Source organism: Haemaphysalis longicornis, unplaced genomic scaffold, assembly GCF_048455015.1.
Source record: "Haemaphysalis longicornis isolate Haplotype H1 unplaced genomic scaffold, Haemaphysalis longicornis Haplotype H1 scaffold_11, whole genome shotgun sequence".
NCBI classification, from domain to species: domain Eukaryota; kingdom Metazoa; phylum Arthropoda; class Arachnida; order Ixodida; family Ixodidae; genus Haemaphysalis; species Haemaphysalis longicornis.
In genome coordinates this window covers 123,069,417-123,085,688 of record NW_027526214.1, presented here as the reverse complement: position 1 = coordinate 123,085,688, position 16,272 = coordinate 123,069,417, and the positions used below count along the sequence as shown (strand labels likewise).

General features: G+C 55.8%; 1 protein-coding gene across 1 annotated transcript in view; it reads left to right on the top strand.

Annotated features, from left to right (window-relative positions):
- The window catches only part of LOC144160985 (beta-hexosaminidase subunit alpha-like), a 196,522-nt gene that overhangs the window by 65,127 nt on the left and 115,123 nt on the right, over positions 1-16,272 (top strand). Inside the window, exon 6 of the mRNA XM_077692049.1 lies at positions 7,546-7,654. Coding sequence (XP_077548175.1) covers positions 7,546-7,654 — 109 coding nt within the window. The remainder of the gene's footprint in view (positions 1-7,545; positions 7,655-16,272) is intronic.

Below are 16,272 nucleotides of genomic sequence, written 5' to 3'. Positions count from 1 at the left end.
TCAGACCTTCTAGAAAGAGCGATTTTCTCGCACAGAAGGTTCGAGAAGCTCCTACGTCACATAAGGCGGCGAGGAGTAAAAGCAGGGATAGGCCAGAAGGGCTGACGTGGGCAGACGTCACATCCGGTAAAGAGCAGCGAAGGCGCTCGAAGTCGAGCGGAAGGTCCGCATCGTGGCGCCGCTCGGTTTCCAAGAAAAGACCGGAGTCGAAAAACAAGTCTGACGTCAGCGCCAGGCCGGCGCCGGCGAAACCCGATCCACAGAGCGTTGCCAAGACAACGGAGCGAGGGCCCGGCAAAAGCGGAGAGAGCGGCAGCGGCGAGAGCGATTGCGGCGAACAATGCAAAGCAGAAACTCGCGAACTCAAAGCGACGGTTAGAAAGATGCAAAAGGACTTTCAAGACCTGCAGACAGTAATGGCGGCTTTACAGCTTACCATTAAGCAACAACGCGAACACATCGCCAAGCAAGACAACATCATAAAAAGGTTCCAGAATGGCGGCGGGCCCGAGCGCGGGCAGAAGCAAGAAGCCGAAGAGAAGATGGCGACGGAAGATCCCGTCGAGATGGATGGAACAGGACCGCAGGCAGCGGGCGGCTCCAGCCAGAAAGCGACGCACACGGTCAGAGGTAGACTCCAATCCAGGGCGGCGGCCATAGCGGCGTCCAGGGGGATCGAGCTACAATCCGACGACGAGAACGTCAGCGAAAGCGAAGTCGAAGAGGCAGAAGAAGACGACGACGACGCACTATCAACGGCCACCGGATTAGAATGCAGGGAGAAAGCACCGAAACCCGTAGGGTACGCAGGCCTTAGTAATAGACTTACGAGGCTAGAACATACGTACAAGAAATGGGATAAGAATCTAGAAGCCATGGAGCAGAGGATCATCCAAAGATGCTCCCAGCTAGTGCAACAACAGATAGCTCAACAGTTCGAGCAGCTACAAAAGCAGATGCTGCAGCAATTTGCTAACATGCTACAGCAACACCGTTGCGAACCCAAACCTCAAGATGGCCAGCAACAATAAGATCAGAATATGGCACTGGAACTCAAACGGTTTCAGATGCCGCAAAGCTGTCCTACAGCAACATATCAGATCGTTGGAGCCAGCGAAAAGGCCCGACATAATAGCGATACAAGAGACTCACTTGGAGGAAACCCCGAAACTCTCCGGTTACCGGGCGCACGACTGCCCGCCCTCGGCTCGCACATGCGGGAAGGGGGCGTCGCAGGGGGTGTGTACGCTGATCCGCAAGGGGCTAGCCCATGTGAAACACCAGCAATTTCTGGGCAACTCAAGCACCGCGATCGAAATGTGCGTAACCGAACTAGCGTTCATCGGCAAGGGAGGCAGATCGCGGGGTAGAAGGCAGAAGACGTCGACGTCGCTTCTTCTCGCCAACATCTACAGCAATCCAAAGCACAGCGGACAGAAGTTCAAGACCCTCTTCAACAAAGTCAAAGACGCCACGACCAAAGCGAAGCGAGAAACGGCCAAGATGGGAGACGCCGCGGCGATAGTCTGCGGGGACTTCAATGCGCAGCACCTCGAGCTAGGATACACGGTAACCACAGCAAAAGGGAAAGACCTGTTAGAAGACGCCGCCGAAGCGGGTTTCACGCTACTAACGAACCCAGCACAGCCATCAAGAATAGGGACGTCCACTGCCCGGGATACGAACCCGGATCTTGCCTTCGCGTTGCTACCCAGCGGTGGTACCGCGAGGTGGAGAAACACCGGGATCAACCTGAGCAGCGATCACTTTATAATCGAAATAGAGATCCCGCTGGCCCACACGAACGGGGACCAGAGCAGGGACAATTTAAAGAGGCACAGACTCGTAAACTGGGACGAGTTCAGAAAGTCCGAGCTGGGCGAAATAGCCGACATAGACGAATGGTCCGCGAGGTTACAAGAAGCCACGAACAAAGCCATGAAAGAGGTGGAAGCTACCGGAGACATCGAAACGATGGACTCGAGGCTCGCACACCTCCTCGACGCCAGACGATCGCTTCAGCGGCGATGGCGAAGACAACGACACAACAGAAAGCTTCGTAAGAAGATAGCCGAGCTGGGCCGCGAGATCGAGCGGTACAGCAAGCGACTCTGCGCCCAACAGTGGTTCGCCCTATGTAACCAGGTCGACGGACAACTACACCGCAGCGGCCCCTGGAAGATCCTCAGACAACTGATGGACGAAACCAAGAGCCACGAGTTCCAACACACCCGAATGGCGCAAATCCTCCACACCACGGCGCGCCAGATGGGGGAAGAAGAGATGCACAAACGTCTCAACGACCGTTACCTACCAGAGACCAGCAGGGAAGACCACCGAGACTACGAGGGGCGGCCCAACTCCCACTTGGACAGAGATATCGAAGAGTGGGAGGTGAGGCTCGCAACGCAGAACCTCAACTGCCGTTCGGCCGCAGGGCCAGACAAGATCTCCAACAAGACGCTCCGCAACCTGAACGACTCGGCGATTGCGGCGCTAACAAAGTACTACAACGAGTGCTGGAGGAGCGGCACTCTACCGAAAGCGTGGAGAACGTCGAAGGCGATCCTGCTACCCAAACCTAACAAGCCACCGGGAATAGAGGGCCTGCGCCCCATCTCGCTCACGTCCTGCGTGGGCAAGGTGCTGGAGCACGTACTCAACACCCGGTGGAACGACTACCTGGAGCGACACGGCATCTACCCGGACTCCATGCTCGGGTTCCGGGCACGCCTGGCGACCCAGGACGCCATGTTGCTGATCCAGAGGGAGATCCTCGACCCTCCGGGCGGGCTGCCCGGGAAGGACAACCGGGCAATCCTGGGCTTGGACCTGCAGGGTGCCTTCGACAACGTGAGGCACTCGGCGATCCTGGAGCAGGTCTCCCGCCTGGGCCTGGGGCCGAGGTCTTACAACTACGTTCGAGCCTTCCTGTCGGACCGCACGGCCCGGCTGGAAGTGGGAGGCAAGAAGCTGGAGGAGCGGAAGCTGGGCAGTGTCGGGACCCCGCAGGGTTCGGTCATCTCGCCACTTCTCTTCAACATCGTCATGATCGAGGTGGCGAGGCGCCTGGAGACGCTGAACCCGGGGGTCCGACACTGCCTATACGCCGACGACGTCACCATCTGGGTCACGGGCGGCAGCAACGGGGAGATCGAGTCGAATCTCCAAGCCGCGGTGGACGCCGTGGAGTCCGCGCTCTCGAGCACGGGCCTGCGGTGCTCGCCGCAAAAATCGCAGCTTCTCATCCTGCCGCCCCCGGGGAGGCACCGGAAGGCGGCAAGCCAGGAGGCCGCAAGGAGCATCGTGGTGCGGACGAGCGACGGTGCACCGATCCCGCACGTGCCCGGGCTGAGGATCCTGGGGATGTTCGTTTGCTGCAGGCCTTCGTCGTTAGCCAAGCAACATACGCGGGAGCCTTCCACCGCTGGACCAAGGCGGAAGAAGGCAAGATCGACGCCGCCATCAGAAAGGCCTACAAGAGTGCCCTGGGCCTACTACCCAGTACGAGAACGTCGGCCTTGCTGTCTCTGGGAGTACATAACACGCTCTCGGAGATCAGCGAGGCCCAACGAATATCGCAGCTGACCCGGCTGAACGGCACGACAACGGGCAGGAGAGTCCTCGACCGCGCGGGGCTCAAGCCACCGGGAGATCGAGCAAGCAGCGACGGGGTGCTAGAAGAGCAAGTCCCCCTGAGCGACGAGGGGCATCATTGTGTTCCCGCTGCCCAAGAACATGGACCCGGAGAGGGACCTGGACCGACGCAGGGCGAGGGCGGCAGCTCTGGCCAGGCAATACCAACACGACGGGGGCGCTGCGTACGTGGACGTAGCCAAGTACCCTGGAAGGAGAGACGCCTACGCGGTCGCAGTCGTCCAGGCATCTACGGGGGATCTACTCAGCGCAGGCACCGTGCGGGCCAGTACGCCCGGCCAGGCAGAGGAGGCGGCGATAGGCCTGGCGATGGGGGTACCGGGCACCCGCACGGTGCTAAGTGACTCAAAGACGGCGGTAAAGAATTTCGCCAGGAGCACGGTCTGGCGGGATGCCGAGCGGCTTGTGGGGCTCGCCAGGGCCTCGCGGGCTGCAGGGAGCACCCCCGCTAGCCCGACTACCGTTATCAAGTGGTTCCCCGCACACATGGGGGAGCTGCCGACCGTCGACAACAGCAACGAGGAGGCGGACGCGGCGGCCCGTGAACTCGTCAGATGCCGGGACGCCAGCACCAGCCTCTCCGCGGATGCAGGCGAAACCAACGCCGAGGAAGACCTCGAGCCCCTGACGGACTACGGAGAGATCCTAAAGCGATTCAGGGGCGAGAGGAGGGAGTACCCGGCCCCGCACCACGAACTATCCCGTGCGGAGTCGGTGATGCTTCGTCAGATGCAAGTGGAATGCGTGCTAACCCCGGCGTTGGCGCGCCACATCTGCCCCGAGGTGTTCGCAGACCCAGTGTGTAGCGTCTGTGAAAGGGAACTAGCGACACTCGGCCACATCATGAAGTGCGGCGGTGAAGTGCGCGATGGGGACGGGCAGTCCCTGGATGCCACGTACCCCGATCAAGTGGAACGCTGGTTGCGCTCCATAGACTCATCATCACAGAGATGGGCGATCCAGCGGCTCGAGGAGGCCCTGGCTAGGCAGAAGAGAAACGGGACCAAGGACCCGGTTACCGGGTGCCGTGGGACCCCAGTACCGGACGCCCTGCCAGGAGCACACCCCGAGATCTAGGCCCAGTGCCCTAGGACTTTTAATAGACTAGGGCATTAGAAGGGAAGCCCCGAGCCCTGCGCGGCCGGTTGGCAACCCCACGCAGGATCTGTAAATAAAGTCTGTTCTCTCTCTCTGCAACTGAATCTGAAGAAGTGCCGCTTTGCTGCTCGCAAGCTAACAAGTTTGGGCCATGTTGTGTCCAAAGACGGCATCCTTCGAGATCCGGACAACCTTCGTGCAGTAGCAGAGTTTCCCAAACCGGCCACTCGGAAAGACCTCCGAAGCTTTGTCAGCTTGTGTTCGTACTTTCACCGATTCTATCAAAATTTTGCCACTATCATTGCCCTTTTTACGCGGCTCCTCAGCGGGCGCAACGAACGTCTCCAGTGGTCGCCTGCTTGTGACACCGCACTCGTGAGCATGCAGCGCCTGCTTACGACGCCCCCAATACTGCGCCATTTTGACCCGCTTGCACCCACTGAACTGTACACTGATGCGAGTGGTGTCGGTCATGGCGCCGTGCTCGCTCAGCGGAAAGATGGCTTCCATGAGAACGTCGTCGCATACGCCAGCCGCGCTATGGCGCAGGCAGAACGGAATTATTCCATAAAAGAGAAATAATGTTTGGCGATCGTTTGGGCAATCAACAAAATTCACCCTTAACTCTACAGTCGTACACATTCAACGTTGTCACGTACCACCACGCCCTCTGCTGGCTGTCTTCACTCAAAGACCCTTACGGCAGACTCGGTAATTGGGATCTTCACCTGCAGGAGCACGACATTCAAGTTGTACACCGGTGCGGACGGATACACACGGATGCTGATGCCCAGTCCAGATCACCCGTGGGGTCGGACGATGCAGTGCATATACCCCAGATAGTGCAGTGGCGTCCCTAGACTCCCTTGGTATTGCTGCCAAACAACGTAAAGATCCGTGGATCACTTCTGTCCGTCAATATTTTTCGAGTCCGTCAACAGTTGCAGCCTCTCGTACGCTGCGCCACCAGGCTTCGCACTGCGCCCTTCGGGACGACCTTCTTTACCGCCGCAACTATTCATCTGAGCGCCGGAAGTGGTTACTCGTCGTCCCTGGCCATGTACGCTCTGATTTCTGCCCCCACTACCACGCTGACGCAACGTGCGCGCATGCTGCGGTGCTCAAAACGTACCAGCGCTTGCGTTTGCGCTATTACTGGCGTGGAATGCACACGTTTGTTACAAAGTACATCCACTCGTGTACAGATTGCCAGCGTCGCAAGTCTCCCCCTCAAAACACAACCGGTCCGCTGAAGTCGCTACCCTGTCCGGCTCGTCCTTTCGACCATGTGAGTATCGACATAAATGGACAGCGCCCCACCACGGCTGCATGCAACCGATGGATTATCGTCGTGGTTGACCACCTCACGAGGTATGCAGAAACAGTCGCACTACCCACTGTCACCGTCCGCGTCGTCGCATCGTTCCTCCTTCAACGTTTTATACTTTGCCATGGAGCGCCGAGAAAATTGTTGAGTGACAGGGGACGCGTCTTCTTCTCCGACGTTGTGGAGGCGATGCTGACCGAATGCCGAGTCGTTCATGCGAAGAGCTCCTCCTACCACCCGCAAACTAACGGACTGACTGAGCGCTTCAACCGTAGATTAGGCGACATGATTTCAATGTACGTTTCTACCGACCATTCCAACTGGGCGTGAGCCCTGCCTTTCGTCACTTACGCCTACAATACGGCGAAGCATGCATACAACCACGGGCTTCTCGTCGTTCTTTTTATTTTACGGATGTGAGCCATCTTCTACATTGGACACTATGCTTCCATACCACCCGGATGCGTCAGAGTGTGCACCAGTCTCGGAAATCACCAATCATGCAGAAGAGTGCCGCCAACTTGCGAGATCGTTCACGACCGCAGATCAAGGACGTCAGAAGTCCCGCCATGACGCCTCCAGCGGAGCTCCTACATACGCTGCCTGCTCCTTCGTTTGACTTTGGACACCGTCCAATACCTCTACAAGCTTTTCGAGCCTTTCGAGCTAACTACAAGCTAAATACGAAGGGCCCTACCGAGTCGTCGAGCGAACTTCACCCGTCAATTACGTCGTTGAGCCAGTCACTCCTTTTACAGATCGTCGTCGCCGTGGCCGCGAGACAGTTCATGTCCAGCGTCTCCTGCAGAACTTGCAGCGGCCGCTTTCGCCGCCTCCGATTCCACCACGTCCGGTATCTGTGAATCCCTTCCGCGATTAGAGGAACTTACCGGCATGGAACGCTAACATGAGCCAATAAGGATAACTTTTAAATTCACTAAAGCAAAACCTCACTATACCAAATGCCACCATAGCTACATTCTTATGTGTTTCCTTTTTTAACAGCTCCTGGAGTGACATTTTAACGGTGTTATTCCCGTCCAGGTCTAAGCACGCGCACCTTACAGGTTGCCCCTTCTCGTATGTCTATAGTGGTGCAGGCAAGTCTCACTCGCTCACCGGTTTCATACCTGTCCAGCTGGAGGTAGATTTCTGTTTAAATTTCTCACGCCCGATGCGTTCCGACTTTTATACTCCGTGACGCAGCGGTTTGGGTTGGTGTTATATACAAAAATTGCGATTCCTACAGCCCCATGCTTGCACACTAGAATACGGCTGTAGTCCCTCCAACTGCCATTTAGCTAATTAGGTAAGACGTATGCTCAATCGCAAAGTACAAACGTGTTTTCCTTTGTGCACTCTGCACTGTGTCCAGCTGTGCTGGTCATCCTTGCCCACAGAGTAGAATGACACTGATTTTTAACAACTGCTTAATAAAATGTTCTTCACTTCCATCTTTGTAGGGGGCTTTCCATCCGATCACGCACGTCTACACGCCAGCAGATGTTAAAAAGATCATCGACGAAGCGGCTTCCAGGGGCATTCGTGTCATGGTAGAGTTTGATACGCCAGGTGAGAACGAGGGAACACACCTTAAGGGAAATTGCGGCTGCTTGACATAATTTATATGTGAGCACCTGGATATTCTCTGCTCGGAAGGGTACGGTGTAGTGACCACCGCATGATAAGATCTCGAATTAAGCTAAATTTGAGGAGGGACCGCAACAAGCTAGTACGAAAGAAGCCGATAAATGAGCTAACAGTAAGACGTAAAGTAGAAGAATTCAGTATCGCGCTGCAGAACCGATATTCCGCCCTTAACGAGGAAGCCGAGCTTACGACACAGGAAGCCAGCGACAACCTTACACGCATTATCACAGAGTGTGCAGTAGAAGTAGGGGGCACTATGTCTAGACAGGATACTGGTAAACTTTCACAGGAGACGAAAGATCTAATCAGGAAACGGCAAACCATGAGAATCTCTACCTCAGCTAACAGAATAGAACTAGCCGAGCTCTCGACGTTAATCAATAAGCGTAAGACAGCTGACATACGGAAGTATAATATGGAGAGGATCGAGTACGCTGTAAAGAACGGAGGTAGCCTGAAAGCAGTGAAGAGACGTCTTGGCGTGGGAAAAAATCAGATGTATGCACTTGAGGATAAGCGGTACAAAGCGACAACACAAAACAACACGCAACCCCTTCGAACAAGGAAACCCCCAAAATCCTTAGAGTTCTACATGGAAGGAAATGTCTCCAGCATAGCACACTGTTCATAACTCGGCTTCGAGTTCACTGCGCCCCGCTCACCACTGGCACACACGCACCCACGCCCACACTGAGTCAGTTCCACCATGTCTCGTCGTTGCCTCCCTCGGCAACGTGGTCGGTCACTGTTGCAGCCCTGAGTGCTCCCTCCCCGCCACCCAGTCACAAGCACTGCCGTCCGAATCCCAACATGCGTTCTGAACCCGTGACAACGCGTCAGCATTGTCATGAGCACTTCCCTTTCTGTGCTGTACAACGACATTGTACCATTGCAGGACTAGCGCCCAGTGCGTTAACTTGGCGCCGTGAAGCGTAGTCACGGTGAGGAACGAGAGTTGGTTATGGTCGGACACCACCATCACCTGAGCGCCGAAGAGCCAAAGATCGAACTTCTTCAACCCCCAGATAAACTCAAATGCTTCCCGCTCGATTGTCGACCATCTGGTCTGCGTGGGAGAGAACGCATGGCTGGCGAAAGCTATTGGGCGCTCAGAGCCATCTGCAGTACGCTGCGGCAGGCAAGCCCCCCCCCCCCCCCCCTGCAAACGTGGAGGCGTCAGTGTAAAGCCAAAACGGCTTGTTTCGGTCTGGCGTTGCAAGCGTCACCGCCTCACAACGCGCTGCTTTCAGCCGTTTGAACGCGCTTTCGGCTTCGGCGGACAACGGTATCTTGTTAGAAACCATCTTTTCCGTCAGTTCTGTGAATGGCCTCACCACCTTGGCGTAGTTCGGAACGTAGCATCGGTAATAGCCGCAAAGCACCGGCACACTACGTAGTTCCTTTTTAGTAGTTGGTGCTCGCAAGCCCTGTATGGCCGCTAACTTGTCTGGGTCTGGCGCGTGCGTCCCTGATCCTACCACGTGCCCCAAGTAGCGTTTAGAACCACATGCGATTTGACACTTCTCAAGCTTAACCTGAAGGCTTACCCTCACTAAGGCCGTGAAGAGCACACGTAAATACTGGAGGTGTTCATCGAGCGTCTGGCTGAAGACCGTGATATTGTCCAAATAGGCGCAGGCGTACTCGGATTGCGGCAGCAAGAGGTCATTCATTACTCGCTGAAACGTCTGAGCGGCATTTTTGAGACCGAAAGGCATAACTCTCCACGTGAATTGGCCTCTGGGATAAACAAACGGGCTTAGGAGCTGAGCGGATTGCGCCAACGGCACCTGCCAGTATCCCATCCGGAGGTCGAGTAGAGTTATATAGCAACGTGCCTTCCCTACTCTCATTATCAGTTCCTCCTGCAGAGCCATGGGATACGCATCCGCTATAGTGCCGGCGTTCAACCTACGGTAATTCACGCTTATCCTCAAGGAGCCGTCCTTTTTAGCAACGCATACAAACGGATGGGCATGCGGGCTCTCGCAAGGAAAAATTACGTCTCCCTCAAGGAGCTCATCGACCTGCCTGCTTCCCCCCTTCTAATGCGGGGGGTACGCGGTAGGGGTGACATGATATTGGGGCGAACCCTTCCTCTAACAGAATGGAGTGTTCCCTCCCCTTGGCCATTCCTGGTTTGTCCTTAAACAAGCCCTCGTGCTCTGCGAACATTGCTTGAATGTCAGCCCTGGCTCTTTCCTCCAGATGAGCTGTCATGCTTTCTGGGTAGACCATGCCACTGGAACGCTCATATGTCAGCCGAGGCGCATAGTCGACCTCACCAAAAGCCCCGTCCTCGTCAAACATAACACCCACTGCGCTCTCTGCTTTGGTAGGGCCGCAATTTGCTAGCATGCACAAGCTTTCTCCCTCCTGGCATTGCCACGAAGTATGAGTGCGCCCGATGCCCTCCGATGACCGTGCCGGGTCCTTCCCATTTAGGAATAATTTTCCCGGGACGCTGATCTTCGAACACCAAAACAGGTTCGCCAGCTTTAAAGCCCGCTCTTGCACGCAGCCCGTTTGTTGAATTGGCTCGCGTAGGCGTTTTGCTGCTTCTTTCACATTAGCTCGGCAGCCTTGGCGGCGCGATCTAGCCTGGCCATCATGTCTCTCATGTACGCCGATGGGGACGGCCCCAGAGCTGCCGGCACTACGCCCTCTCCTTCCCACATGCGCTCTGCCACGGAGAGCGGGCCGCTTGGCGTTCTCCCGTAAAGCATCTGAAAGGGAGCAAACCCCGTAGTATCGTGCGGGACCTCCCGATAAGCCCATAGCAGGAACGGGACGAACTTGTCCCAGTCCCTCTCCTCTTTTTAAGTGCGAATGCACTTTATAAGCGACCCCAAACCTTCCACCGCCGGCGGCGGCGGCGTCGGCAGTCCTCCTCTCCCTAGCAACGGCGTGGAGCGGAGAGGAGCGTCGGTAGCAACGGCGCGGTGACGTCACTTCACCACGTGACCGCGCTCGCTCCGCCTCCTCGCCGTGGCTGCGCGGGTGCGCGCCGCTCCCCGCACCGCTCATCGCGCCGTGACGTCATGGTATGACGTCACAGCGCGCCTCCTCTCCTTAGCAGCTGCCGCGCGCCTCTCTCTCCACCGTGACGTCACACTCTCTCCTCTCCCCCTCGCTCGGCTGCAGCTGCCGTGCGCCGCTGTCCCTCTCCCCTTGCGCTCGCCTCCTGTCTCAGCCACCTGGCTCGGCGCGCTCGGCGCGGCGTACCCCCCTATACATGCAGCGATAAACTGCCAGACCTCCGTGGGTCGGCTCGCGCGGGCTCACGGGCGAATGCAACGGATTTTAACTTTACTCCCCCTCATAGCATCACCCCGTGCATTCGCACTTAACCATGTTCACCCTCGGGGAAATGCTTGGGAGTTTTGTATAGTGTAAGCCAACATGTTCTAAAAAGTGCGGTTCCATTTTTCGACGGCTCCGTTACTTTCGGGGTGTCCCGGCGTCCAGAACCTAGGGGAGCAGCCCAGTTTTCCCACAAACCCTTTTGTGAGCTCCGCGGTGAAGTTAGTTCCACAGTCAGATGCGATCACCTCGGGTGTCCCGGTCCTGGTGAACACGCTCAGCAGGGCGTCCCAAGTCGCCATTGCACTGAAGGACCACACGCACACCACTTCCGGCCACCGTTTGCACAGGTCGACAATGCACAACACGTATCGGTGGCCCCTAGCTGATGCCGGCTCAAGCGGGCCTATCACGTCGATATTGACCTGCTCGAAAGGGTACTTCGGCCGCACCAGTGGCTCTATAGGTACACTGTCTGAGTGTCGGAGGTGTTCTCTTGTCTGGCTCCCGTGGCAGCTGCTAGAGTAGCGCCTAATCTCGTCTTCCATGTCTGGACACAAAAAAGTTGTATTTTATCCTGGCCTTCGTTTCACGGAAGCCCAGGTGACGTCACCCCAGAGTTAGACTCGTGAGCCACCTGGATAACTTCCTTTTGCCTACCCTCGGAAGGACGAGCTGCCTCACCGGCTGCCCCAGTACCTTGTCTTTGTGGTAAAGGAGCCCTTCGCTGATGATCATTCCTCCATTTCCTGTTCTGCCGTTTTTCAACGCGCTTCGCAAAGTCTGGTCGCTTCGTTCCGCCCACCGGAATTCGGCTGAAGCGCTACTTTCGCCCTCCTCTTCGAGGCCATATTGTTCTTTCCGGCATTATCCTCCGTGCCCTGACTGCAGCCACCCTTCGCGCCTATCTGGGAAACCGCTTCCCGGAGCGCCCCGGTTTCCTCTCCGGCCGCCCCGGCCTCACGCCCTGCCAGCTCGACCTCCGCGCGCGTGGTCGCTTCCTCCTCGCCCACCGTTACGAGCCCTTTCATGTCGCACTCATTTGTGAGCGACTCAGACGCTTCTCGGGAAAGCAAGCAATCTGTTCGTGAAACGGGCTTGTCAGTTAGCGCGCAGAGTCTCGCAGAGTCTGGCATTGTCTCGGTTATCTCGGCGAACACGCCCGTCTCGCGCGCAATGTTTTGATGCCCCACCGCCAACTTTGCGCTTACTTTCCGACCAAAGGCGGAAACTCGGCTTAACTAACTCCGCGGGAACGGTGCTCTCACGAAGGACCGTGATTTCTGCCCCCGTGTCGAGGATCGCGCCGATCTGCCTGTTCAAACCGTCCAAAGTGACTGGCTGCACCCGCGTCAACAAGCTGTTGCTACCATTGCTCGTAGCCTAGCTTGGCCGCTTTTTTGTACAGTGCGGGCACTTGGCGTTGTGGTCACCGATAGCCCCGCACGGGAAACATTCCCTTGGCGCTCGCTTATCACCGAACTGTTTCCCGCCATCCTGCTTCGGCGGTTCCTTAGCACCCTTCTCTTGCCGCACACATGTGCAGCTTTCCCGCTCATTGCAGTCGTTTCAACAGCGATTACTTTGCCATTATTTATCATAATTGAAAATTATTTTGCGCTGCTAATATTGGGGGTGAAACCTTGCTTTGCACACAGTTTCAAGTCTTGCACGTAGTGCGGCTAGGTTCCTGAGCCATGGAAACTATCCCATAGAAATGCATGGGGAGTAACATTTGACAGCGAAATGCACATAAAATATTCAGAATCCTGGAAACTTCTTCTAGTGTTTTCATCGCCAAATTGACGTCTTGCTTTGTGCCAAATATCACTGTCCTGAAGTGGTTTCCCTAGGTTCCTGAGAGATCGGAATTTTGAGCGAGAAAGCTGGGTATGTAGGGGAACTGGGCACCCTTGGCTTTTACTTTCTTGGATGCGCTTCCTTTCCTCTCCGCTTCCTCAAATGTTTGCAAACCGGCCGACAAAGCGGAAGCTTTCTCCCATTTGTTCCCTTCCTGCAATGTGACGTAGTGCGGTGCGTCTTCCGAGAGGTTGTTTTTGAGCTGATCTGCTACTAGTAGCTCCACCAGCTCATCGAACGTCTTCACCCCTCTTGCGTCCAGGTAGAAATTCAGTTAGCTCTGAATACGCGTGCCAAACAGTCGCCACCCTTCGTTTGCCTTTTTCCTCGTCGTGAGGAACCGCCTGAGATACTCTCCTGCTGAAAGCTTAAGCTCTTCGAGCACTATTTTCTTGAGAATCTCATTAGCTTTGTGTTCCGATGGTGTGAGGCGCGTCGACAAAAACTGCATTCTCTCCGCTATTAGCGGAAAGACAATTTGGGCCCACAATTGCCGTGGTACCGCGTACGCCTCCAGTGTGTTCCCGACGGACTCAAACAACACGGCACTTCTGTCTCTGTAGGAAATTTCGGTAGCGCTCCCGCCAGTAGCTTCGAAAAATGACGGAGCTCCGCGTGTGCATCTCGGCTAGGCGGCGTACCTGAACTCTTTCCCGCGCCTGTTACGGAATTTTATTTCGCTTTTGTCACCTCGAGCTCAAGCTAGAGAGCTTTGCAACACTGGGACACCAGCCTTAGCTCGAACTGCATCTTCGACATCTCACGGTCAGATTAACCTCCCCATGCTCTCGCTCCTCGTCCCCGCTGATCGTTGCAAGCCCACACTTGTCCGGGTTTAAATGCTCGAAATGCGTGCTCATGAAACACCAAGACTCCATGCGGACAGCAGTGCTCGCCCCTGGGTGACAGAAAAAGGGGACTCACTTTCGGATGTGTAGTCGCCGGTCGCTTCTCCGTCTTTCTCCCGGTGGCTTCTCTCGCTGCTGCTCGTCGCTGCACTGTCCGTGCCCAGTCTTCGGTGTCAGCGGTCGCTCTTCCGATGCGCTGCTACCCCAGCAGTCTCTTCGATGACGTGTCAGCGGTTCCGTTGATCCTCCTGGTCCCCGGCAAGCTGTCCCTCGCTCGCCGTCATGCTGTCTGCCAGGGATCCCGGAAGACGAGGCCTTCCGCACGTTGCAGATGCGGCTCTTACTTGTTCTTCAGTCAGTAGTCGCCCTCCTTGTCGCCGAGCCACGCAGATTCTGCCCGACTGCGCCAGTAACGGTTTGGTTCGTTGTTTCTTGCTTCGATGCGCCGATGTTGTGGCATGTAGAAGTCTTTCGATGGTCTGCGTTGGTGCCTGATGGTTGCGGCACTGATGAAACCACGATGAGAGTTCTTCTTGAGGGTTTTTAAAACTGTATATTTAAGCGAAAGACATATACAGGTCATTTACAGACTGAAGTAGACATAGGAAGAAATAAAGTGGGGTCCTAGGTCACCTAAGACTTTGTGCACACGGAATCCCCGTCAGTAACGGACCCTGACCTAACACGACCCAAGTGGTGAGATCCTCCCTAATCTGACCTGGCTAGCCCGGCAATACGCCGGCCATGCATAGCACATTAAATCCCTGAGGAGTCGACCCCGAGAACTCGTGTCTCGGGGTTTTAATGAGTCACTTAGTCCCCACCCCCGATACACAGGTCAACCATAATCCCCTGGCGATCTGATTGGTCGGGTTACCAAATCCGGGGTTAAACTGCGGTGGGCACCGCCCCCCGTAACTCTGAAACATCGGTCATGCTCTCCAACCAACCAGAAAGGAAAATATCAAAAGCAAATGAAACAGCTACAACAAACATTCGGAAACACGCGGAAACACGTGCAAGCGCCAGTGACAAGCTTCTACGAACGCGGTCAGCGTCGCCTGTTCCCACGACTCTCGTCCAAAACCGGACCGCCACTCCACGCCAGCTGAAACCCATAACCACCCGTCTTAACGAAACCCGGCGCGTCCCCAAGATTCTCCGCCGTTGACAGGCGATGTCCCGTTAATTGGACCGTGGGCCAGAAACAGCGCGCAGGAACGACAGGACACGGCGGCCGGCTTGGGCGTCGCCTCTGCCGCCCCCATCACGGGCCGCTACACGCAGACCATCGCACGCCTTCACTCCGCGCGCTCAACGGCCAACAAAGCGAGCAGTTTCCCAAAAATCGACCGCAATCCAGCCCCAGTTGACAGCTCCAAGCTTCCCCGTCTCCGGAGGCGCAGTGGACCGAATGGTTTTACAACCTGCTAAACGAAAACTAGCGATGCAGCGATGGCGAGCGATGCAGCGATGGCGTAGAGGTAGAACACCCGCCTCGCGTGCAAAAGGACCGTGGCTCGAATGCCGGTGCCAGACAATTCCCACCGGATAAAAAAAAAATCCGCGTATGATGGAATTGCACAAAGGGGCTTGGGGTGCGGCCTGACCCCGGCGACCATTGCCGGTAATGCACTCCCTCACCAGAGCAGGATTGGCCACCCTGGTGTAGTAACGGCCACAACCTCCCATGAATACGCCAACTAACCCTCGGCCCTCAGTCCCCAGCGGCTGCGAAGCAACTGACCACGGCGGCGGTCAGACCTGTGACGCAGCAGAGGGTGCTAAGAATCCCTGGATCCGGACAGGCCGCCAATGGAATCTGAACCTGGCAACGTTTAACGCACGAACCTTATCTAGCGAAGCAAGTCTCGAGGTGTTTGTTCGAGGAACTACAGGGCATTAAATGGGATGCAATAGGGCTTAGCGAGGTTAGGAGGGCAGGAGAAGCCTTTACGGTGCTGAAAAATGGACACGTCCTATGTTAACGTGGTCTACACGACAGAAGAGAACTGGGAGTGGGATTTCTAGTAATTAAAAGCATAGCTGGCAACATAGACGAATACTATAGCATTAACGAACGGGCAGCAGGTCTTGTAATTAGGCTCAATAAGAGGTACAAGCTCAAGGTGGTACAGGGCTACGCGCCCACATCCAGCTACGACGACCAAGCAGTGGAACGCCTCTATGAAGATTTGGAATCGGCAATGGCTAAAGTAAAAACATAGTATACCGTAGTTATGGGGGACTTCAATGCCAAAGTAGGCAAGAATCAGGCTGGAGACAAGGTAGTTGGGAACTTTGGTCTGGGCTGTAGAAATAGCCGGGGGGACCTACTAGTTGAGTTTGCAGAACGGAATAACCTCCGCATAATGAATACCTTCTTCTGTAAACGGGAGAGTCGGAAGTGGACCTGGAGGAGCCCGAATGGGGCGCACAAAAATGAAATAGACTTCATATTATGCGATAACCCTGGCGTCGTGCAGGATGTGGAAGTGCTCGGAAGGGTAAGGTGTAGTAACCACCGTA